The sequence below is a fragment of the Crocodylus siamensis genome, chromosome 5, assembly GCF_052110815.1.
Source record: "Crocodylus siamensis isolate JL-2025a chromosome 5, ASM5211081v1, whole genome shotgun sequence".
In the NCBI taxonomy this organism is placed as follows: Eukaryota; Metazoa; Chordata; order Crocodylia; family Crocodylidae; genus Crocodylus; species Crocodylus siamensis.
In genome coordinates, this window is record NC_143399.1 from 166,266,048 (window position 1) to 166,290,846 (window position 24,799).

A 24,799-nucleotide genomic window follows, 5' to 3' on the forward strand; every position below is an offset into this window, starting at 1 on the left:
GATACCACCTTTACAGGCTTTATTTGATATAATATCAGCTCCTGAATATGGACATCTTAGAAAGTCTTTACTGAAATCCAGGTTAGACAGGTTGCCAAGAGTTCAAAGTGAATTTCTAACCAATCTGAATCAATGTAAGAAAACGAGAGCAAAGTACAGATTTTGCTGAAATGTTTAACAGGGATGTTGAAGTGGGAAAAGCAGTGGAAAAATGAATGCAACTTAACTATCCCAAATGAAATAGAGAGGGAATATACATATACACTATTGTCAAAAGATAATTTCCAAATAAACAGAAACATTCTTAATTTTCAACTGAACTGGTAATAATGCTGCTCCTGGTTAATGTGGATTTATAATACCCAAATAATAAGACCCTGTGTTTGACAGTTCACAACTGTGCCAAACTGTAACTGAGCTGAGAATTTTCTGTTTGGGTGTCTGCCTTGGGTAACTTCTTTATTTCAGCTAGACTAGTTCAGCCATTTCTGTGAATAAAACTAGGGAAACAAATGTTTAATTGAGAAGGCCTAGCCCAAGGGTAGGCAACCCCCTGGCATGGGTGCCAGAGCACATCAAGTGAAGGCATTCTGCTTGGCACACATGACTCAGGGCAGACAGTGGGGAAGGGACTGGGGCTGCACTGACACAACAAAGATTGGGCCCCTCATAGCTCTCTCTCTGTCTGCCCCTGACACACCAACATCTTTCAAGTTGAGGTTGCAAATGTTTTTGACACTGACCAAAAACATTGCTACCCCTGATCTAGCTTCAATTTATTTTGCAGCAGGATCTTGAAATCTGTGATGGGCAGGGAGAACCCGGATGTTCAGCAAAGGTAAGGATAGGCCTTTTGCTGCCCAAGTGAAAACACAGCCAAATCTGACCAGGTTCTACATTTAAAAACAAAACTACCCTCAATTTCCATATGCTCAACAGACAGTTGCTGGAGGTTGACTGTGAAACTCTGAAAAGTCCATCTTCTTTGAGCATGGAGAGCTGGTTGTATTTTAAAGAACCCTTACTGAGGGTGCAGGAACAAACCATCCCAATGCAAAGGAAGACTATCAAAGATGGCAGAAGACCAGCTTGTCTTAGCAGAGAACTCTTCAGTGAGCTAAAACATAAAAAGGAAGATTATAAGAAGTGTAAAGTTGGAAAAATGACTAGGGTCGAGTATAAGAATATTGCTCAGGTATGCAAGAATGAAATCAGGAAAGCCAAAGTACAAGTACAGCTGCAGCTAGCAAGGGATGTTAAGGGTAACAAGGAGGGTTTATACAAGTTTGTCAGCAAGAGGAAGATAAAGGAAAGTGTGGGTCCCTTAATGGGGAAGGCAACCTAACGATAAATGATGCAGAAAAGGCTGAAGTACTCAACGCCTTTTTCACATGTCTTCACAGGCAAGAGCATTTCCCAGACTATCACACTAGGCAGCATAGTCTGAGGAGGAGGTAAGCACCCCTCAGTGGTGAAAGAACGGGCTAGGGACTATTTAGAAAAGCTGAATTTGTACAAGTCCATGGGGCCGGATGCAATGCACCCAAGGGCGCTGAGGGAGTTGGCTGATGTGACTACACAGCTGCTGGCCATTGTCTCTGAAAACATGTAGCAAGTGGAAGAGGTCCCAGATGACTGGAAAAGGGAAAATATAGTGCCCATATTTAGGAAAGGAAAGAAGGAGGATCTGAGGAACTATAGACCTGTCAGCCTCACCTCAGTCCCTGGAGAAATCATGGAGTAGGTCCTCAAGGAAGCCATTTCTAAATACTTGGAGGAGAATGTGATTAGGGACAGTCATCATGGATTCACCAAGGTCAAGTCATGCCTGACCAACCTGATTGTCTTCTATGATGAGATAAATGACTCTGTGGATGTAGGGAAAGCAGTGGATGTAACATACCTTGACTTCAGCAATGCTTTTGATATTATCTCCCACAACATTTTTGCAAACAAGCTAATGAAGTATGGGTTGGATGGATAGGCCTGTAAGGTGGATAGAAAATTGGCTGGGTTCAAAGAGAAATAATGGCCCAATGTCTAGTTGGTAGCCAATATCAAGTGGAGTGCCTCAGGGGTCAGTCCTAGGATCAGTTTTGTTCGATATCTTCATCAACAATCTGGAAGATGGGATAGAGTGCACCCTCAGCACTGACTGACAGAGAGGCCCTGCCCCTCAGCAATGATTGGCAGAGAGGCCCCAGAGGGGAGGAGAGACGAGACGGCTGCCACCATCTTGACTGCTGGCTGCCCTCCACGCCACCCCGCCCCTTGATGCTGATTAGTAGAGAGGTCCTGGCGGGGAGGGGGTAGGAGGGACAAAGGGCAGCCATGATCTTGTCTGCTGCCCTGTGTGTTGCCCTGCCAGCTGGCACTTTCTCTTCTTGTCAGTAGGGACTACTGGCTCCCATTGGGGAGCCAGCATTTTACTTTTAAGTATTTTTGTTGTTGATTACACAGATAATCCCAGATTTTGCAGTTTCCACGTAATCCACAAATTAAGTAAATCCCTAGTTATCAATAATTCCACATGAAACTAGGAGGGCATCTCAAGTAGGATCTCACAAGGATATGTCCTGCATCCAGCTCTGTTGAATTTTTTCAATAATAACTTGGTTAAAGACGAGAATACATTTATACAATTTTGTGGTGACAAGAGACAGTCATCAGCACATTCAAGGAAAGGAACAAAATTCAAAATGATCTTGACAAAATTAGAAAAGCTATCCAAAAATCAACCAGGTGAAAGTCAATAAACTGCAAGATACTATACTTAGGAAAGTGAAATCAAATGCACAAATATAAACCAGGAAGTACGCGCCTAGGTAGCAATATGGAAGATCTTGGGAATACCCTGAACCAAAAACTGAATATAAGTGAAAAAAATAAGATGTTTCTACAAAAAGGCGAATCTTATTTTGGGGTGTATTAACAAGTGTTACACAAGACACCGGAAGTATTTATATCTGCATCATTTATTTATGACTATCTCTCACTGTGCAGAAGCAGCTAACCCAGGTATGAGAAGCCATGGTAGTGTGGCACTCCATGCTAAAAAAGCATTTGTGATTAAATATTGGGTCAATGTATATGGACTCCAGGGCTGGAATAAAAAGCTGCATAGACAATCTTATGTCTTGTTGTTCCAAATATAATTTGTATAAAGAATCTTAAGTATGAAAATTTACCACTCAAGAGTTTGGGCCCAATATATAAATCGTCTCAGATAAGTCTTCGTATGTGGAATGCAACAAAAAAGAGTCTAAAGATTCAACCTTTTTACATTAATGCAACATATTCCAGCATTTCTAGTACAAATATATATTTTTTAAATTTAATCCAAAGATAAACAAGTAAGAAAATTCAAGAATCCAGGAAGAAAGTATTCAAACAAAGCAGCAAGAAAAAAATAGACTAGGATTCAGGACGGACCAGAGAAGGCATAACCATGCTATATATTTCAAATCCCTAAACATTCTAAATGTCTATCAAAAGTTTAGGGGAGATTACCCCCTGATTTTTTCTAAAATCTGTATAATCTTTTACTGTATAAGCTTTAAAGAGATTAAAATGAAAACGCCTTAGTCCTAATGCAGGAAGAAGTTTTTGAAATACAAGTATTTGCTGCCATCATGTGTACAATTCAGCAACTGCACCTGTGTAATGCAAAAACAACTGAAGATTATTTATAAACATGACTAAATTAAAATTTGCTGGCAGAATATCTATGAAAGGGTTTTACTTATAGATTTCTTTACTTACAAAAGACAGAATGGTATGGGAGACTGAAAATAAAATTATGGAGCTTTTTTAACAATTAGAGTGATCACAGAGTTAGAAAAGATTGTAGGTAAAGTACTATGTAAATTCAGTTCCCTGTAAAAGTTCTGTAACAACCAGAAGCTCTGTAGGACAGAGAGTAGTTACTAGGGCTGTGCAAAGCTTTGGTAGCCAATTCGATTCAGAGGAGATTTGGCCCAATTCAGCAGCCAAATCTCCAAATCTGAATTGAATCCATTAAGATCCAAATCGAATCAGAAGCACCTGAATTGATTCAGAAAAGATTTGGAGATTCAGAAGGCAAGCTTGCAGGAAACAGAAACTGAGAAGAGGAAGGGGGAAGAGGCTGCTCTGATACTGATATCTGCAGCTGGCCAGTGACTGTGATCTTTCCTTGGGTTCCCTTCCAATCACAGTGCTCTGGGGGAGGGATGTAGAAACAACATATAAGGCTGTCTGTGAAGTAATCTGTTTCTGTGCCTTTTCTGAGCTATCTGCCTCCATAGCCATGCCCCCACCTCAGTTTGGGTGGGCTGAGAAGGGGGTGTGGGGGAAGACCCTCCCCTCTGCATGGCAATGGAGCCCCAGCTGAGGTCTCCCCAGTGGTGGGGAAGGGGGAACATCCATCAGGGTGGCTCTCCTCCCCTTCTACACCCAGAGCCAGGAGCCAGCCCAATCACCCAACCATGCCCACTCCTTCATATCAGTGAGTTTATACTGCAATAAACCTCAATTTTCATTTTTCAGTGAATCAGGGGCCCCAAAACTATATCTTGCGGGGGCCCCAAAAAATTGTGGGCCAGCCCTAGTATGAGCTTTACTTCCCACTGCCAGCAAGCCACTCACTGTACTGTGAGTATTAAGCTACAATATAAGCTCTAAGAAATTCACTATAAAATATGTCTACATACATAACCCAGTTCCAATATAAAGGCTGAAGCAGTCAAAACTTTTAGCAATATGAAAACCACCTACAGCAAAATGAGTATCTTTTATGTTGCTACCAAATACAAAGACACAGTCAACACTTTAATTATGCCATCTCATGTATACCCTTATTTTGTTAATTTTGTAAACTGTAGTATAAAAGAGACCTGATCCCCTAACAGAATCCAGGTAAGCAAGCCAAAGGGACTCAAAGCCAGTATTACCATATGTCTAGGTTTTCCTGGACATCCTCTTTTTTGGCCCCCTGTCCTTGTGTCTGGGTGGGTTTTTAAAATGCAAGCAAATGTCCAGGTTTTTGCTCTTCCTCTGGTTTCCCAGGGATTCGCAGCTTGGGACTGCTTGGGGCTGGGAGTAACGGGCAAGGTGAATGGCTGTCAGAGGTCATGTGATCTGTGTGCAGACCCCAGCAAGTTCCCAGGTAAGACAGAGAGTGTGCATGCATGCATGCGTGTGCATGTGCGGGAGGCTGGGGGGCAAGGGCTGCAGGTTGGGAGTGAGGGGCACCAGTAGGGCTTGGGGGGGCAGGGGGTTGCAGGTAAGGAGTGAGAGGCACCAGCAGGGCTGGGGGGGGCAGGGCCTTAGGAGTGAGGGAAGTGGCAAGGTACAGGCATATCACTGCCCTCCCCCTCGCCCTCCACAATCATATATGCCTCCCCCCTCTCTCTCCCACAGGTGTCCTCTTTTTTGACACTGGAAATATGGTACCCCTAAAGCAGAGATCTGTTTGTGTGTGGAATTTCAGGAGTGGGGGCTTAACTTGACAAGACAATAGTTCTGAAGTCTGCATAACGGTACTTGTATAGAAAACTCATTATGAAGCTGAAGCAAGAAAACAAACAATATTTAAGAGATCCAGATTCAATTTCAGCACATACAAAGTACCCTTCTGCAGTCTTTCACAGGGTTGCACAGCACAAAGGTGGACATTCATACTACATATACACATATCATACTGAGTAGATGACTGCAATCATTATACAAGCTTCTGTAAAGCATTAGTGAAAAGTTGGTAATTTTGAGAAGCTGTATGTCATTTTTTTCTATTTTAATGTAGTTTAACCACAATGTCTACAAAACATGGCCAGCTGATACTATCTAGGTAGGTAATAAATTAAAATTAGTAGCAAAAAATACTTTATCTCTCTACCTGCAAATAGTACACATAGCAACCCTATGAAAAAAATAACTGTGGAAATCTGTTACTCTATTTTTCATTACCTTGCAAAGTTTTTACTTAAAAGAATACAGGACTCTCTTTGCAATGGTTACGATATTATCTTTGACTAAGATGCGTGGAGCCTTGAGGCTAACAGACAGAAGTTACAGAAGATGTTGTTTTGAAACATCTTCATCTCACCTTCATACAATTGGGGGTAGGGGTCAGATTTTCACCCAATTGGCCATTTTGGAAATTGCCTGCAGCCATGCATGTGCGTTTGGTTACAATTATAAACTGCTTTCTGGGACCAGAGCAGACAAAAATTGTCACTTCTGTCTGTGCCCAATCTGATAAAATCCAAATCTAGTTAGGGTTCCTAGGTATTACTGCAAAATTAATTAGTAATAAAAATAATATCAGTAAAGAAAAGAAAACAACTATTAACTTTTCTTCTTTTTTTATCTCTAATTTCTTAACAGTCATACTCCCTAGACCTACTAAAGGAAACTCTCTCAACAAAGTCTTTAGAAATGTTGCCTGTATACATAAGAAATGCTGAAACAGAAACTCTAACAATATTTTTAAGACAAGTCTACAAAGTCTTTGGGTCATGCTCTGTATGCGATTCATGTAGTGAAGCAGGCATGTCTGCTCTGCATGTGTTACACCCCAAAGTGTAGCAACCTTTGGTCAGGGTTAGGAGTGTGCCAAAAAACTCAGCCTAAGAGTGTGCTTACTGACATGAATTCAGTTATGAACAGCGCGTGCCCCCGGAAGCTGGGGGAGCACAGTGACTGCCTGCAGGTGGTGGCGGCAGTGGGGGTGTCGCAGCAGGGATCTCCCAAAGGTGGCTGCAGCAGTGTCAGCAGCTGTGGAGGGAGGGGGAGGCGGGGATGAGCGCTGACCAGTGGTCAGTGACCACCTGCAGATGCCGCTGGTGGTGTCTGCAGTGGCCAGCGGCAATTGGCAACCACCCGCAGTGTCGGCGGCGAGGGGAGAAGGCAGCAAGCGGCAACCACCTGCAGGCATCAGTGGCACTTTTTTATGGGGATGCACCGCCAATCTCAGGAGGTGCACATGCACCTGTGTGCACCCCTACACGTCACCAATGCATTCAGTGCTGCTTTTATGGGATACAAGACATCCATTTCAAGGTGCAGTTCACATGGAAAGAGCATGTGTGCTTCAATGTAACAATCCCCAGCACAGTATTGAGAGCATAGCCATGCCCCTACTTGAACATACAAAATTGCTTGATAAATTTTGGTCTTCATGCTACTGATCTGCATCCTTCTTGAAAGGGAAAAACAGAAATTTTATTAATTTGCAATAGAAAAGTTGATAAAGTTCTGACTAATTCAGAAGTTAGACAGGAGCCTGAATTTATTTTGCTGATAACAAGAGACTCTAAATCATTGTCACTAATTTTCAGAAAATTTGAAGCCCCGGGTCCATTGTGCACAATTGGCATTCAGTCTTTCAACCTGGTAAATTGTATGCCTACACAGCCTGAATCTCCATCTGTGTCATACATAGCTTAGGTAACGTATTTCCTGCTTTCCTCTCAAAATGCCCTTCGACCACTAGGTGGAAGCCTAAATTATCTTTTGAAAAAAGAATTCTCTTTTCCTTTTAATGCTAAATATATTAAATGTTCTTTTTTACCTTAGTCTGATTATTCATTTATTTTTATTTCCATACCTAAAGATGCAACCATGTGTTGACTGTTCCAAAACTATATTTATTAGAGAAAGTGGATGAATACAATGAAGAAAGGAATGTCTGGATATCATTCCATATGTAAGCTTAGAATTTTTAAATAATGTATTTTAGTAATAATACTAGATTCTCTAGCTACTTTACTGGCTATTGCTACAAAAAAAGAAAGAAAGAATACATATGTAAAAGATCACCCAAATACTTCAGTACTTTAAGCTTTAAAATGAATGCTGTAAACAGCAATAAAAAGGGTAACTAGTTTAGCAATATGATAGCAACATTATAAATACCAATGGCATTGCCCATACTGTTTCGAACTTAGAGGATGAAGTAAAAGCTTGTAACAAATGTATTCTCTCTCAGTCTCCTTGAAGTTGAATTTTCCATTAAGACCACACCATTATTAGAATGCAAAAAATGCAGTTGTATTTACATATAACAAAGCTAAACAACAAAAAAACTAATCAAGCGCTGTACCACATCAACATGTGCAAAGAAATGAACAAAAAATTACTGATCTTGGTAGTGGGCAAACTAATCTATAGGAGAGTGACATCACTCTCCAAATGAGAGATACCAAATACTGTTTTGTATGACAGATATGCACCACCCATCTAAATTCTAATACAGAAACCACGCAGTAATGCTTTTATAGGTCATTCCTACTCTTTTTTAAGACAAATTTTCCCTGAATAATAAGCATTCTTAACAAAGAACAACTGGATCGCAAACCTGCTTGTATCTTTAAATTTGGAGGAATGTTGGAAGAATGGGAGAGGAGTCAGGGAGTTTGAAGGCTACATTACAATGGAATTCTGTTTATGGATCTATCTAGGCAACCTGTATTCTGGTTGATCTAGCCAAGAGACCACCAAATATAAATGTTATTTTATGGAAACTTTAAAATCACAAAAGCAAAAATTCTGTCTGGTATAGATAGAGTGAATACTACCACGGCAAGCCAGTCAACCTGAGTCCAGTCACCACAGATAACAAGCCTGCTAGTCTGCAGAGCAGGCTAATTTCATATTTTTAGCCATTTTAGCTCTCTTATTCAAGAGCCATAACTAAAAAGGCATCCAAAAAGTGAGAAATTCTTTACTACCTCTTGAAAATATTTAGGAAAAAGAAATTGTTTCCAATTTGATCCTCACCACTAAATGTTTAGCTATTGCTATGAGTGAACTAGGTATTTCAGTATCAATGGGAATTTTTTTCTGATAAGTAGTTTTTCACCCACACAGTCAAAAAGCACTAAACTATATTCCAATGCATCTGGTAAATAGTGCAGAAAGCCAATGGGGAACTACTTCTAAACCTTAGGCCACATTTTTTACTGAAGTCAGAAAATGACAGAAATCTCAAAATTATATTCCACTATCAGGTAAGGACAGGACAGCCTGTCTGATGGACTTCATTGCCACTTACAGCACAATACCCAAAAAGTCAGCAATAGTCTCAGGCTTGTAAAACCTACAGAATCAGAGGGATAGTCAAGTAGGCCTTCCAGATTTCCTTGTCATAGCCCAATTTGATTCCAGTACTCAGAATACCACAGACATTTTTTCCCCCTACCCACCATTAAAAATGTTATTCTTCAACATCAGTGTTTTGTTCCTGCAATATCTCAGCCTATGTATGAGTAGCAAAAGACTTTGAAATAAGCAGAAGAGGTGGAGAAAGGATCACATCAGATCAAGGTATTCAGAAGTAGAAGATATGTTGTAAGTATGTGAAGGTAAAGAGAGTCAGTCGCTGGTAAGAAGAAAAATTAATGGCACCAAACGTTACTTCACACAGGGCCTGATGCAATATCCATTGAAGTAAATGGAAATCACATCAGTGACACAGGGTCTTCCTGGCCTAAGGACAGGCCCCACAGAAAGTCAAACAGTATATATGAATGGGACAATTTAAAACATGGCTTGTGAACTATTATAAGGCCCTTGAAACCACATCAGTTTTTTTTGACTGAATGAACAAACAACTTCAGTCATATCAACAATTTGGAACATATCAAATTTGGAATTTGATTAAATACCATTGATCCATCGGAGCCTCAACTATTCAGTGCATCTGCTTATTCGAACCCCACCCCCCCAAACTATTGTCCTTGATGCAGCCAGCCCAGCTCCTGTAGGTAGGATGGGAGGATGTGGTTTCATCTGAAGCCTGTGAACAGGGTTCCTGAAATGTCTAGATTTGTTATTTGAGAAACAGACTAATTGGCAAAACACATTTTACCCCTTGTCCCAATGTAGGACAAGGGGCAATGTGCTCCCAGGAGAAACACAAGTCTGCATGGGTGTGGAGCAGTGCAAAAGCTGAAGAATTTCCAACACCCCGTGCCTCCATGCTGTGACCCACACCAGGTCACACACCAATGGTTCCCACACTGCCCTGTGCCTCTCCACCAGGACCCATGCTGACCCATGTCTCTGCAGGACCCACTCCTAGCCACAGATTTCCCCAGCTCCTGTGCCACCCCACACCTCCCAGGGGCACATCTTTTTAAGCAGGGAAAGGCTAGGGTTCCCTGCTCATGGAGATGCACCCCTGGGATCTCCTGAGCATGTCTCTTTAAGCAGGGAATCCCAGGCTTTCCCCAAGTAAGAGGAACACCCCGAGATCCTGGGGATGTCTCTTACTGAGATTCCCCAGGCATGTCTCTGTAAGCAAGGAAAGCCAGACAGATGCTTCAAGAGCTCAATCCTGCCCAAGAGTTCTCTGGGGTGTGCAAGATTGGCCTCCTCAAGCCTCTGGGGCACCTGTCCAGCATCTGGAGAGTATGGGCAGATCTGGCTGCCTGTCCTCTCCTACCATCAATCAAACAGGCATGCACTGCAGTGAAGCAGCACAATCTATTTCTACCTTTGGGGACTTGTGGTGTGACAGAGTATGAATGTCTGTTTGCTGTGCATTTTTATGGTGGCACAAAGGTGAGGAAAGGCCTCACTTGTTTCTACCCTAAGGTCACTTTCCTAAAGAAAACGACTGCTACAGCAAAACACAACTCTGAGTCTGCTTCAGTTCAGCTCATAGGAAAGCTACCAGAACTGCATACTTCAAGGTCACCAATGGTTGAAATAGCTTCAACTGCAAGTTATTCAACCTGTCCAGTAACAGAAAATCTCAGGCCACTCTAGAGGTGGTTTTCAACCTTTTTTCATTTGCAGACCCCCTAAAAAAATTTGAAAGCAGGTGCAGACGCCACTTGAAATTCTGAATGGTGTTCCAGACTCCTTTGAAGTGTAAGTATTCGCATACCTTTGATTGATCATAGCCATCTTTTGCAGAACCCTTAGGCATAGTCTGTGGACCCCAGGTTAAAAACTACTACTCTACTCTCTGCACTTGAAACATGATGGACTTAAGAAACGAAAAAGAATTTTAACAGTATTTTCTGCTGTAACAACTCTGATCTATAATTTGTAACACAGTTGGGTAATTATCATCTTCTTATTATTGTTTTTAAACAATATATTCTCAATAATTATATGACTTAGAGGATAGTTGAGCTAATTTACTTATCAACTGTGTCAATGTTAATTCAATAGCATTTCTAAGTAATAATCATTACTGATCTAATTATACCAGCTGCCTCTTGTTTGAGTACCAATTATTTTAATTAAAATATTAGATATTTAGAAAATAGAAAAGAACAGATAATAATAACTGATATATTTCATTTTAACAAAGCTTCTTCCTCTACTGTTAGCATTTCCCCATGGATTTTAAGATACAAACCAATAATCTGAACCCAGTGCAATAAAAATATATCGGCAAAAACATGACTTTCTATTATTTTTAATGAATTTACAATTATTCTTATCTTACTCAGAGTGATCTCGTTCCAAGCAACAGCATTCAAAAAGCAGTTTTCAGTGTTGTAAATTTTAATATAATCAGATTACATTTTCCTTAAAAATACTGTAATGTCCACCTACAATTTGGAAGTTTTGGGAGTTGGTCATAAAATAAATCTTTAAGCTGCTATTGTAGGCAAACTAAAGTGACCCTTTTTGTCATATTTTAGAAAAAAATGATTATTCAGTCATTCAAAAACGAGACTTCTGCCTATTCATTTGCTTACTGAGACATCATATCTGAAGCACTATTTTTCTATAAAGTAAAAGAAAGATTTTAAAGACAGTGTTAAGAAAACTAAAGTTTTGTAGATAGACTGACTTCCTTTAAACAAATAGCAAGTAACTTCTAAAGTCAATATTTCATTTGAAATAAATAAATACAAATCCTATATACTGAACAGCAATAAATTTTGGTAAAAAATGCTAGGGCGATTTTAGCAGCTAGTAAGTGTTCAGGAAACTGGCCTGCAAAAATATCATAATCACAGACCTTATGCTGGCTCAGGAAAAGCACTCAAAAGGCCAAAACACACTCTGATTACAATTCTGTCACTACATTTTGAGAATTATTACAGTGCCTAGAGTCTACAAAGGTTGAGAACCATTTCTATAACAGCTTAGTCTATGCTAAAACCCCTTCTGACTTCACCGATGCAGGAACATGCATTCTTTTGCACAAAGGGTCAGGACCTAACACTACTGAAATAAACAGGAATTTTAAAACTGAATACATGGACCTATTTGGACAGACATCATATGAAGGATTTCTTTTAATCTGGAGATTCCATTAAATGTACCAAATATATTTCAGAACATTAAAATGACCTGAGTAGGTACTCAAAGATAATCAATATTCAAGCGGACTTTGCATCTGGACTACATTTCTGTGAATCTGCAACCTTAAATCTACCCCTCTTGTGCACGTGTTGTTACAATCTTTAATTACAAGATCACACACACCATTTCTCCGGTAATACAATATATCCTTCCCTTCTATGATTAGGGCTCTGGGTTTTCTGTTTCCCATGGAAAAACTGAAAAAAACCACGAATTTTCCCTTTTACATGAGAAAAGTGTGGATATCTCATTTTAACGGAGAAACGTGGATTTTCCAGTTTTGCAAAGAGTTCTCTGCAGGCTGGTAGAATTCCAGCCTGCAAGGGGCTGGGGGGGTGCAGGTTTATACGAGCATGTATAAACATGACCACCAGGCAGCCTGGAAAGCAGCTCCCCACAAGTAAGTGTGTGTGGGGGGGGAGTGGGACTTGGGCCCCATAGGAAGGGAGGGAGGGAAGGAAGGACTTGGGCAGGGCTGGGGCTGCTGCCACTGACCAGCTGGGGCAGTGCATGGGGCTTGGCCCTTTTCCCTGCCCCCCATGGGCTTCACTCCAGCTGTGCCACCCACAGGACAGAAGCTGGGCTCCATGCTCCACTTCGCCACTGCAGCTATTGCCTCCTGTAGATGGCAACCAGCAGTGGCAACACAACAGCAGAGACGACCCCCTAAGAGCACTGGTGCACCCCATGACAGGCCACATTCCCTGCTTAGGTGACAGGCACAGGGGCAGGTGGGAGCACCAGTGCCCCTCCTGCAAGTACTGGCTGGGGAGTGGGAGTGCCAGATGTAGCACCGAGGTCACTTCCAGGAGAGCTGCTGGCACTTCCCAGTTGGCAAGATTGGCCACGGGGGGGGGGGGGACTCCCCTGGTCAGCAAGTTTCCCCCATCAGTGAGATTGGCCACTGGGGGGACCCTCCCTGATCGCTGACTGGTTGCTGGGAGGGCACATGCTCCCCAACTAAGGCAGCACCAGTCACCCATGGCAACCAGGGCTCAGGCACTTCTGCAGGGGGCAGGGCTGCAGACCCAGGTCTCTGGCCCCATCACCCTGGCAGCTGGGGGACCCCTCCGCAGGGCTGAGTGGGGCAGGGGGCTGTAGGTCAGAGGAAAGACACCAGCAGGGCCGGGGAGACTGTGGGTGGGAAGTGAGGGGCCTGGACCTGCATCCTGGTGAGCAAAGGAGGAAGGGGAAGCTCTGATTTTCCATGATAAAAAACCTCAAATCAAATGCCAAAATGTATAGGCATTTAGGATTTATTTTATTATACTGATTAAGGCATTGGTAAGCTTCCAAACTGCTTTTAAATTGTAAATATATCAATAAAACATTATGTTCAATTGATACCTATATCTATAGTGAAGTTTCATTTTAATCACAGATTGGGGGGGGGTTATCAGATAATTTGTGATTTTTAAACAGAGAAAATCAGTATCTCTGTATATGATACACATCTTAGATGGTGCACAGTGGGTGAAGACATGTCTCCCTAGGAATTAAAATATACGTAATATTAAGCTATACACATAATAAGAAAAATCAGGTATAGAAATCATTCGTGTGTGACAGGCCCAGTTATTGTGTGCACTATACATACCATAACATACTCTATAAAAAAAAAAACCAACCTCAACACTGCTTTAATTCTGTTTTGCATTTAACAGTGTAGTTGTTTTTAAAGAGCAAGTTGGGAAAAATCTGTATATATACATTTTTTGGAAGCACAGTTATGTTTCTTGTTATAAGCAAGATGCTAGTGCTTCTAGTGCATAGTTCCTTTACTGCACCATATACACATACGTCATAAATGTACTGCTACATGATTTTCAGCAACTGTTCTAAAACCCCCAGGAGATCAATACAGACAGGCCTATTCCCACAACCCAAGTGCTTACAGCCCTCTAAAGTAAAGAGTTAAAGATGAGCTTCAGGACCTACTGCTCAGCAATAAAAGAAATGCAATTTATTCCCAAAGTTAAGTGTTCTAGGTTCTAAAACCCTTCCAAATTCTAAAGTGCAAAACCCCACAGTCCTAAAATATGAAATTATGTGATTTAGAAATAACACCTTGAGAGAGAAAGAGACTTTGGGGAAGAGTAAGATGAAATGAAGGGAAAACCAATTGGATCTGCATTAAAAGGAACTGGCTGGCAAACCTGGAACTACCTCACTCAGGATACCCATTTACTTGCCCAACTCTTCCTAAGGGTAAATTGGAAGACAGCAGTACAACAGCGTCCTTCCCTTCTGGGAAACAGCACCTTTCCTTCACTCACACAGTATATATAATGGAGGTGCTGCTTTGTAAAATCCTCAAGATGAGTAGCACCTCCAGATGAAAATCTAATCTAATCTAATCAAATTAGAGAAATGTGGACTTGACAAAACTACTATAAATTATAGATAACAATAGCTGCAAGCAAAGAGTAATTATTAACAGGTCCATGTCCGAATGTCAGGAGGTTTTGAGTGGAGTCCCACAGCAGTCCATCCTAGATCCTGTGCTGTTCATCTTGGTTATTAATGATTTAGATGCCGGTTTAGAAAGCTTCTTTAGGAAGTTTGCAGATGACACAAAACTGGGAAAGATTGCTAACACATTGGAGGATGTGAGTGCAATTCAGAAAGATCTCAACAGATTGGAAAGTTGGGCCAGAGCTAACAGGATGAAATTCAATATGGACAAATGCAAGGTTCTACAACAGGGAAAAAATAATCAAAAACACAAATATAAAATGAGTGGAACTTGACTGGATGACAGCACTATGGAAAAGGACTTGAGAGTCTTGGTAGATCACAGACTCAATACAAGTTTGCAGTGTGATGCAGCCATACAAAAGGCAAATGCAGTTTGGTGCAAGACACAGGAGTTGACAGTGCCTCTACTTGTCAGGCATCATCTAGAGTACTGTATGCAGTTCTTGGCTCCACATTTTAAAAAGGACTTGGAGAAGTTACAGAGGGTCCAGAGGTAGGCAACAAAGAAGATAAAGGGCTTGGAAGACACATCAGATAAGGAGAGGCTGAAGGAAGTAGACATGTTCAACTAGCATAAAAAGTGCTTAAGAAGGGAAATGACAGCAGTCTTCAAATACTTTAAGAGTTGCCATAAAGAAAAGAAAAAACATCATTTCTCTCTTGCCACAGAGGAGGGCATGGACCAATGGCTTGATGCTGAAGTAAAGGTTTCGAGTGTATATCAGGAAAAGCTTCTTCACTGTTACAATAGTGAGACAGTGGAATAGCCTAGGAAAGTTGAGGACTTGCCATCGCTGAAGGTGTTCAAGAAATTGGACAGCCACTGGTCAGGGATGATCTAGGTGTACCTGTGTTTATGCTCCACTAACAGTATTTCCCATGCTTCTGGGCTTTGCTGGTAGTCACTGTCCCACCTTTCTGCTACTTGTGTCAGGGTGTTTTTAAGCCTCCCTGAAAGGCATTGGGTGCTAGTTACAGCCAAAGTTGTACTTTGATAGGGGTATGCCAATATTCCTGCTGGGACCAAACCCGGTGGTTCCTGGCTAGAGGCTGCTATGAAGAATCTTTGTCTCTGTGCCCACTTTAAGCCTAGAAAAAGTTTGTATACCTAGCTGCCAAGACACACAGGTGTATTGAGAAAATGCTAGCCATCTCTCCCTCAGTGCTTCCTGTCTTGGTCTGTCATGTGGAGATTCAGTTTAATCTAATTATCTAGCACTCTGCTCCGCCAGCATGAGACACTGAAACCCATGTGCACCCTCAGGCTTGCTGATGACATACGGCACTTTGGTGGTGAAGCCACCCTGCTGTGCTTACTAGGAGGCAGATGTCTTCATCTGCATGTCACACTGTCTCAGGAGATGCAGATGTCTTCATCTGCATCTCCTGAGAGTTTACAGACAAGGTTCTTTGGGTAAATCCGATATCTTCTATTAGACTGACTATTTGAGTTGGGCTAATAAAAGATATCGGATTTACACAAAGAACCTTGTTTGCCTATGTCTTCAGACCAACAAGGCTACAACCTACACCTCTGAAACATGACCATTACAGGCATCTTATATTTAGCTTTAATAGATTACTCTTGAAATCACTTTAGGCTTAAGGTGGATTTGCAAGAGCCTCCCTGAGGTGTCCAAAAGGGAAGCTCCAGTGTTTAGGAAGACATCCACAGACACAGCTGGCAGTCTCAAAATTAGGTAACACAGTGAACATTACTCTTAAACATGATTCTTGTAAACGGTAATTTAGAGAGGTTCTGCTGAGTGCTCTTACACCCTTCTTAGATACTACACCAACAAAATAAAAGGAAGATACCAGTGCATCGAGGAAACACTGGACCAAGAAAAAAAAATAAGGACTCAGAAAATGTACCAAATGAAAGGCATTGCAACAGAAAAAACAAATGACTAGATTGAGCAACCCTAAGGCCACCTTAAAAGCTTCTGGTATCAGTGCACCAAAAAGAAAACTGGTTCTAACAAACTGCAGAGACTGGCTAAAAGGCACAGATGCAAAGAGAAGGCAAGCATCAGAATCCCAAATTGGCACAGGACAGCAAAACCAGTGGTTCTGGCAGGCTACCTTAGAGCCAGTATGTCACAAAAAACTGGCATCAGGGTGGATAAAAATGGATATATTTTTTTTAAATCATACTTTTATTTAAATAATTGTCTATTTTTTATATTATAATTAAGTTTCCCTTTTTAAAAATAAACTAGTTTAAAATGAAATTTGAATTTAATGCAGCATAGTTTAAGATATACCTTTAGTAAAATCTATTAAAATAATTTAAATAAAATACACTGAGCCTCTACAAAAAAAACTCTGAAGTTTTTAGGCTAATTTTCTTCTATTTAAGAATGAGGTGGAAACCTCTAACTTCTGAGGTCAAGCTTTAAAAACATGGCACGGTATTTCATGTATTAGGGGCCTGAGCCTGCAAGGAATGCAGGATCTATACTACTGGATGCAAAGGATTAGCAAGGTCATCAAAGGTATTGGAAGTTGGATTCTGATTCCAATAGACACCATCATGTGTACCCTTTGATCAGGACCAGCCACTAAACCCACCTGGATGGTACCAGAAGCCTGTTTCATTCTACCTGAGCTCTGATTAGTTCTGCTCTCAAATCATGAGTACTTATGATTCTTCACTCATAATGGAGGCTTATTCTCCAGCTCATGGAAAAAACAACCACCTGCTTAGTAACCCCTGCTTCTGAATGGTTAAATGGCCTTCCTTGGTCCCCTTGCATAGATGTAAACATTACTTCTCAAGTGCTCCATGTCTTTAAACTAAAATATGCAGCATGCAAGGCCAGGGGGCTGCAAAAATAGCAGAAATCATGGATTGTCAGGGGAGAGGGTTGTGTTTTGTTTTGGTTTTGGTGGGGGTGAGAAAGGGTGTGGTGGGTTATGGTACAGGGAGAAAGAGTCTTGGTTTGTTGTTAATTTCTTGTGTGAAGGAGGAGGGAGCAGAGTAAGAAGCAGTTTCCGCAACACAGTGAACAGACCTTGGGCTCAAGACAGTGTAGGAAAAGGAACAACATTCTGTGGACTATAGACTAGTCTCGATTCAATTACACATTTTTAATATTACCCCTGCACATCTAAAATGAGTTTTATTGCTAGTTTAAGGAAATATACAAGCCCTACATAAAGATATCCTGTGCAGAATAGTTTTAATATGAATTTATTAATTTTAAAATAAAGATGTAAATTTTTTTCAAGCTTTTTTATATTGATAAAAAGGCTTTAAATAGAAGATAATAGTTATGATTTATTGAATATTTTCCATATAGAACTAAGTATGGAAAAATGTTATCATTTAAGCACTGGTTAAAAAACATCTGCTATGGGAGGGTTCTTTCATTTACAATTTTTTTAAAGTAATGCACTGAGTAATAATCAGTGTAACTGACTTTTTAACCATTTTGTGTCAGGGTCCATTTTAGGCATAAGAAATTATGAGCGTCCATCATCCGCACAGTGAATTCTCCGTATCCAAAAAGAAACTTTCTTTATTACCAAGTAAAACTATGGCTGAGTTTCTAATCAAGACCAGGAAAGTCCAGCAAGACAAAAGAGATGAAGATTTCTCAGTTCATTTTTTCAATAAATTCTCTCTTTCATCTTGCTCAGAACAAACATTTCACTTACATGGTTCAGTCATTACAACCAAGTCACACTTCACCCAGCAAAACAGATATTGTTGGAAGACTTTTGGATATAGTGTATGAAACGGAAACTGAACAGTGTGCAAAAAATGCTCAAGGGAAAAACGTTAATCTGAGTCTTGACTGATGGAGCAAAGTACACAATGATCTGGCGGTAATGTGTGCTTGTATGAAACAGAAGACAGGATTGTTCATCTCACAGAAACAATTGTATTGTATCAGGAAATGCACCTACTGCAGAATATTTAAGAGTAGCAGCAGTAAAAGCTACAACAAGCTGGGCGTGTCTACACGAGACGTTAACTGCCTAGCAGCCTAATAACACTGTGTAGTATTAGGTTACTGCACTGTAAGTGTCACTAAAAACCCACGTGCTGGCGCTACCACACATTGATTTAGTACAAGGGTGTCCAACCTTTTTGAATGTCGATAATGAACTTTTTATCACCAGTGGGTCAGTAAGCCATATTCAAAGACCTCACAGGAAGCAGTATCACATCAGGAAGTGATGTCATGTGACCTTTGACACCAATGAAGTTGCAGGAAGTGAAAATGAAAGGTGGTTTAAAATCCAAAATAAAAACAATATAAAAGCAACAATGAAATAATACCAAACACTTGACTAAAATAAACACTTCCGCTTCTACTCACTTCTCAATGAATGAAAGAAGCATAATGCAAGTCAACAGTCAAACATGGAAAAGATATCAGCCAGAGTGGAAACTAATCAAAGAAACAAAATATGGGCATTTTTGAGAATAATCTTCAAGAAGATTTACTTTTATTGAATTAATAACTTGTTAGTAACACATCTTTAACAATTAGTAACAAGTTGAACCCCAATCCCGCACAAAGAGAAACAGAAGCAAACAGAATCCAAACGCTGGACAGTATTTTTACAAAGATTTTTACCTGCTCCAAATTTACGTTGGCACCCAGATCATTCATACCCTATTCTTGAGCATGCTGTTGTCTTAAACAAGCATACAGCACAGCTGCAGGGGGCTCAGCCACAGCTTTCTCTCCCTAGTGCAGCCTGGCCAGCCCATCCCGTCCCCTATCAATTGGTGGCTTCCCCACGTACTGCTGCACTTTCCCCCTGTCTGCACCAGCTGGTTGCAAAAGGCAGGAGGCTCCACCACTGCTTCTGCTGGCCAGTGCCAACCCAGCCAGGCATCCCCAGCAGCACGTGGGAAGCCAGCTTCAGCCACATGCTGCCCTGATGGAATGGGCCCAGTCAGGTCAGCACCAGCCAGGAAAAGTGGCAAGTGGCTGAAGCTGGCTTCCCACATGCTGCTGGGGATGGGAGGAGCCTGGCCAGGTCTGCACCGGCCAGCAGAAGCAGCGGTGGAGCCATGCGCCGCTCGGGACAGGACGAGCCCGGCTAGAGCAGCAGGGGCTCAGCTGTATTCCACCCCCGCCCGCCACACCGGTCAATACTGAGCGGCACATGCCTCAGCCACCGCTTCTGCTGGTTGGTGCCAATCTGGCCGGCCTCCTCCCATCCCCAGCAGCGTAGGGAATCCAGCTTCAGCTGCATGCTGCTCCACATGGGACAGACCCGCCCAAGTCGGCACTAGCCAGCAAAAACAGCGGCGGAGCCATGTGCTGCTTGGGACTGACCAGCGCAGGTAGGGGGAAAGTGCAGCTGAGCCCCTGCTGCTCCAGCTGGGCTCATCCTGTCCCGAGAGGCACATGGCTACTCCTCTTCCCACACACACCGTGTTGGCAACGTCAAGCAACATCAAGTATGTGGGACCCCGTCTCTTCCCCAGCCCTTCAGCAGCCAGGAAGCTGCTGAGTGGCTGGGGGAAGGACAAGGGGTGGGAACAAAAGTAAACAGTGTTTACTTTCGTTTCCTGTTGCAGCATCTCAGGCCTCAGAAAATGCGTTGGTGGGCCGCATGGATGCCTGCGGGCCGTATGTTGGACAAGCCTGATTTAGTACTTGGTTAACCAGGTACTAAACTTAATGCACAGTAACTACAGTGCATTAATAAAAGTGTAGAAGTGCCCACTGTGAGCAAAAGTTCAAGTATCACGTGTGTGGCCTTGTCACAGACAATGCTGCAAACGTAGCAAAGATGAAAAGAAACTTAAAAGATAATGAAACATAACATATAGGTGCAATGGTCATTTGATGCATCTTTCAGCCAAAGACTTAAGTATCCAGGCATAAAGGAAAATGTTGAAATTGCAAAATACTTCTGTAACAAGCAGTTGCTTCAGCTTCACTGAAAAGAGTTGGGGGGATCAAAGCTAATTTGCCACCAAGATATACAGTGGAATTCTGTGGTTGACTGCACTGAGCTATTTATTAAAAACTGGCCTGCTATGATGACCATCTATATAGAAAACCATGACAAAATTGATGGAAGTATCATAACTACAGTAGTCAACGTTAGACCAAAGAGAAATGTAGAAGATACACTGAATACACTAAAACCTACATCCAAAGGCTTGGACAAACTACAGAAAGATTGCTGCTGTATTGTGGATTCTGTTGAAAATTGGGAAGAAGTTCAAGAAACATTAAAGCAAGAAATACCCAATGGCAAAGTTAAATTGCAGACTGTAAAGAAGCAGATGAATCAAGCACTTATTCCACCTCATTTTCTTGCCAATAGTCTTAACACAAAGTACCAGGGTAGAAGCCTAACTGCTGAAGAGGAAAATGCTGCTAATCACCCATCAATCATGCCAACCAGAATAAATTTCAGGACTAGAGATAAATCATTCAAGCAGTACATGTGCTGAGGATGTCTTAAAGAAAAGTCACATGATGGAACTGGTGGAAGTCGCTAGCAAAGCATCTGGAACTAGAGTTCGTTGAAGTGCTTTTACCAGCAGTAGCCACTTCTGCAGGTGCAAAAAGAATATTTTCTCCATTTGGACTGGTTCATTCAAAGCTGAGAAATCAAGTGGGAGCTGAAAAAGTCAAAAGGCTTGTTTTTCTCTTCCAGGCTACAAATAAAAAGGGGAAGGTGGATGAGATTTTTTTTCAAACAGTCTAGCTAAAAAATTACTCTCATTTTAAAGAAAATTAGGTAAGTAGGAAGTTAAGCTCAAATGACTTTCACTGAAGCATCTTAGAACATTTTTCCCAAGGTGACCTGAAATAATTGGTTTAATTCACTAACCAGAGTTCACACTTCTAATAATATAGCAGTTAATACTAGTATCTAGTTAGTTGTAAACCTGTACCGTGTTTTGTTAAAAACAAAAAAGTTTCTGTATCCAAAACATTAGTTTGTTTAATAAAATTGAAGTGCAGGTTTTGTGTGTTTTAATTAAATTCAAGTTGTATTTTTAATGCAGCTTGATACAAATATGAACCTCAAAATCATATAGTGAATAAGAAATAAATATTTCACCATTTTATAGCATCCTAAAATGTAGGACTTCTAACAATCCAAATATGTTAAGTTATATGTATAGGTTGTATACCTAGGAAACATATGTACCAAAACTACTGTAAAAATATATATTTAGTTGTAAATCAACATGTTTTAACTGTTATATCAACCAATGAAAACACACCTTTCTTTAAAAAAACAACAAAAAATACAATAGGAAAGTTGATAAAAATCAATTATTTAAATAGGGCTTCTGACAGTGAAAGACTGTCAATGAAATATGAGCAAAGCACACTAAAATGAGCGCTTTGCTTTGAGCATAAATGTGTAACATGGGACCAGTCTTAAATAATAGAAAATACTACAACAGGGCTGTCCAACTTCTAAGCAGCTGGGCACTGCACGTGCAGAGTGAGCCATAGGCCACATTCTGCCGCTGCTCCACCACTGCCCCCATCCCTGCTGCACCATGCGCAGCTCTTCCCCAGGCTTACCGCTCAGCTCACCCAGCCATGCCACGCTGCGCTGCCCTACTGCGCTAGAGCAAGGAGCAGACAGAAAAAGCTGGAGGAGTGAGGGAGAGCCTGGAAACACCAGTTGCCATTGCAGCTAGACCAATGAGAGGAGCAGTGGCCAGGCAGGAGCCTGGGGGCTACAACTTAACTCCTTGCAGGCTGCCCGTTGGACAGCTCTGTCCTATGGCTAACATGGCATGCACCAAGGCATTTTGGGAATGAGGAGACAGCTAGAAAATGGCCAGTGAGCCACTGTAAGGTAGTGCAGCTGCCAACAGTAGTGAGATGAAAAGGGCATGAAACACAGAGTGCTCCACTTCTGAGAATGGCCTGCGGACTGCAAAAAGCCCCACACCTTTCCATTTATCCACTTCCTCTGTGTCCTCCCGAAGACCTTCTGGTCAGCCTCCTACTTCTAGCCAAATTCCTCATCTGTCAGACCAGGAAGGCATCTCTGGCTGGGGACAAACCAGGGGACTGCAAGGCTATTTTCCTATGGCCACGCCAACCATGTGCCCAAGCAGGGTTTCACTGGTCAGTGCCCGCAAGCTCCTCAGACCAGTTTGAGAGGCAGTGGGTACTGGCTCATGTGCCCTGCTTGGAAGCCTTGTGAACTCATGACCATTGTTTCCTCTCCCATTTCCTTTTAAGGCACTACTACACCTTCAAATCAGAGCTGGATAAAAAACAGCTACAGAGCAGTTACACATTTTCCAGGCCTAACTATAGCTGGTTCTTTTTACAGTGGACTAGTCATCCTTATCAAATGGTAATTACCTTGCATGTGTGGCCAGTCTAAATTTATTGTATACTTCACTTGCACAATAATTACTTTGCACTGGTGACCGGTCTAAGGGTGTTTGTTGCACGATAAGTACTTTGCACATATGGCTGCTCTAAATTTCTTGCACAATTCAGCAGTGAATTGCAGGATCATCACTTCGCACACACAGCTCCTCTAAATTCACTGTGCAATACACCAGTGAATGGTGCACTACTTTGCATGGGTGGCCGGTCTAAATTCATTGCACAATTCACTTGTGTGACACTGTGCCCGTGTGGCAGGTCCAGGCACAACTGACCCGTGAACTATAACATACTGACTTGGCACGTGTAGGACTACATTTGGTGCCCGCTTCCCCAGTGAACACATGTACCGTGCGGCAGGAGTCCTGGCAATAGCGGGAAGCGGGGCTGTGTGAAACGCAGCGCCAGGCGCAGCTTCCCCTGCACCTACCGCACCGCGGGCTGGGCTCTCTCCGCCTGCCCCCACCCGGCCGGGGCCGGGAACTTGCCTCCCATTCCCGCAGGAAGCGCTGGGCCTCGGCCGGGCCGACCGCCCGGTGCCGCCGGAACTCGTCGCGCACGTAGGGGTCTCCCAGCGCCCGCAGCGCCGGCGGCAGCGCCCGGTGCAGCCGCAGCAGGCGGCGATAGAGGCCGCGCGCCCGGGCCGCCTGCGCCCCCGACATCCCCAGCTCGGCGCGGCCCGGCCCGGCCTGACCGCCTCCCCGCACTCAGCCGGCGCCGGCGTGTGCGAGAGGCGCGGTAGGGGCGCCTCCGCGGCTCCTCACGCAGGGCCCGGGCCGCAACTTCGTGACGGCCGGCACAAGCCGGCACAAGGGCCCGCCCCCCGCGGGTTTCCGGCGGCTCAGCTAGAGGCGCCGCGAGAGCGGCCCTGCTCCCACGCGTCGCGGGCTCTGAGCCGCCGCTCCCCGGGCGGATCTAGGAGGCTGAAAACGTGAAGGCGCACCTGCTTTAAAAAAAACAAACTAGAAGCTTGACAAGTAGGCCAAAGGTCTAGGTCTGCATCAAGATGAAGCCAAAACTGCAAGAGTCAAAGTGTAATTCGAACCCTGCCTGCTCCCAGCCTCTTCTACCCTTAGCAATGTGGGAAGACCACACTGCAGGACCTTCAGGGTCTTTAAGTCCCTAAAGCAAGTGAACTGCCCTCCCTCCCCCCAAGCATCACCTTCCTACTTAGAGGCATTTTCCTTCCTTTCTGCCCTGCTCCTTCTCCCCATTATTCCCCTGCCTGCCACCCCTGTTGTTTTCTCCACTGCTCCAAAGCTAGCCAAGGTAAGCAGGGGCTGAGCTCATTTGGGGCAGGGGGAGCAGGGAAGACTGTGGCAATAGGGTGGCTAGAGTGTAGTTTCCCATGGCAGCCACAGGGAAGAAGAACCTCTGTCCATCCCTGGTGCCCTTGTCCCCATGACCAGCTAAGCCCAGCTCTTGTGCAGTAGGTAGAAAGGGATCTGGTGTTTCCCTGCCCCCTGGACAGCAGGAGAGAAGGGGCAGAGAGAAGGCATTTTGATCAGAAAGATGGAAGGGAGGAAGGATTTTCACCTGATTTAGGGACTTTAAAATGTCTCTGGAGTTCCCTGTGGGTTTCCTCAATCCAAAAGGATGCAGCCACCTCCTCTGGTTCTGTTCCTATCTATAGCCATCAGTGTTCTGTCTGG

The 24,799-nt window shown here is 42.7% G+C and overlaps 1 protein-coding gene across 3 annotated transcripts in view; it reads right to left on the minus strand.

Moving 5' to 3' along the window:
* Positions 1 to 24,015, minus strand: part of SDHAF3 (succinate dehydrogenase complex assembly factor 3) — a 57,764-nt gene extending 33,749 nt beyond the window's left edge. The window contains exons 1-2 of one of the 3 annotated variants that reach the window (XM_090046971.1): positions 23,498 to 24,015; positions 19,224 to 21,433 (exon numbers count right to left, since the gene is read on the minus strand). In XM_090046971.1, coding sequence (XP_089903097.1) covers positions 21,407 to 21,433; positions 23,498 to 23,809 — 339 coding nt within the window. In that variant the 5' untranslated portion in view covers positions 23,810 to 24,015 and the 3' untranslated portion in view covers positions 19,224 to 21,406. Of the gene's footprint in view, positions 1 to 19,223; positions 21,434 to 23,497 lie in introns of those variants that run through there. The other 2 variants (XM_090046969.1, XM_090046970.1) reach the window with 2 other exon arrangements.
* Between the last annotated feature and the right edge of the window lie 784 nt (positions 24,016 to 24,799).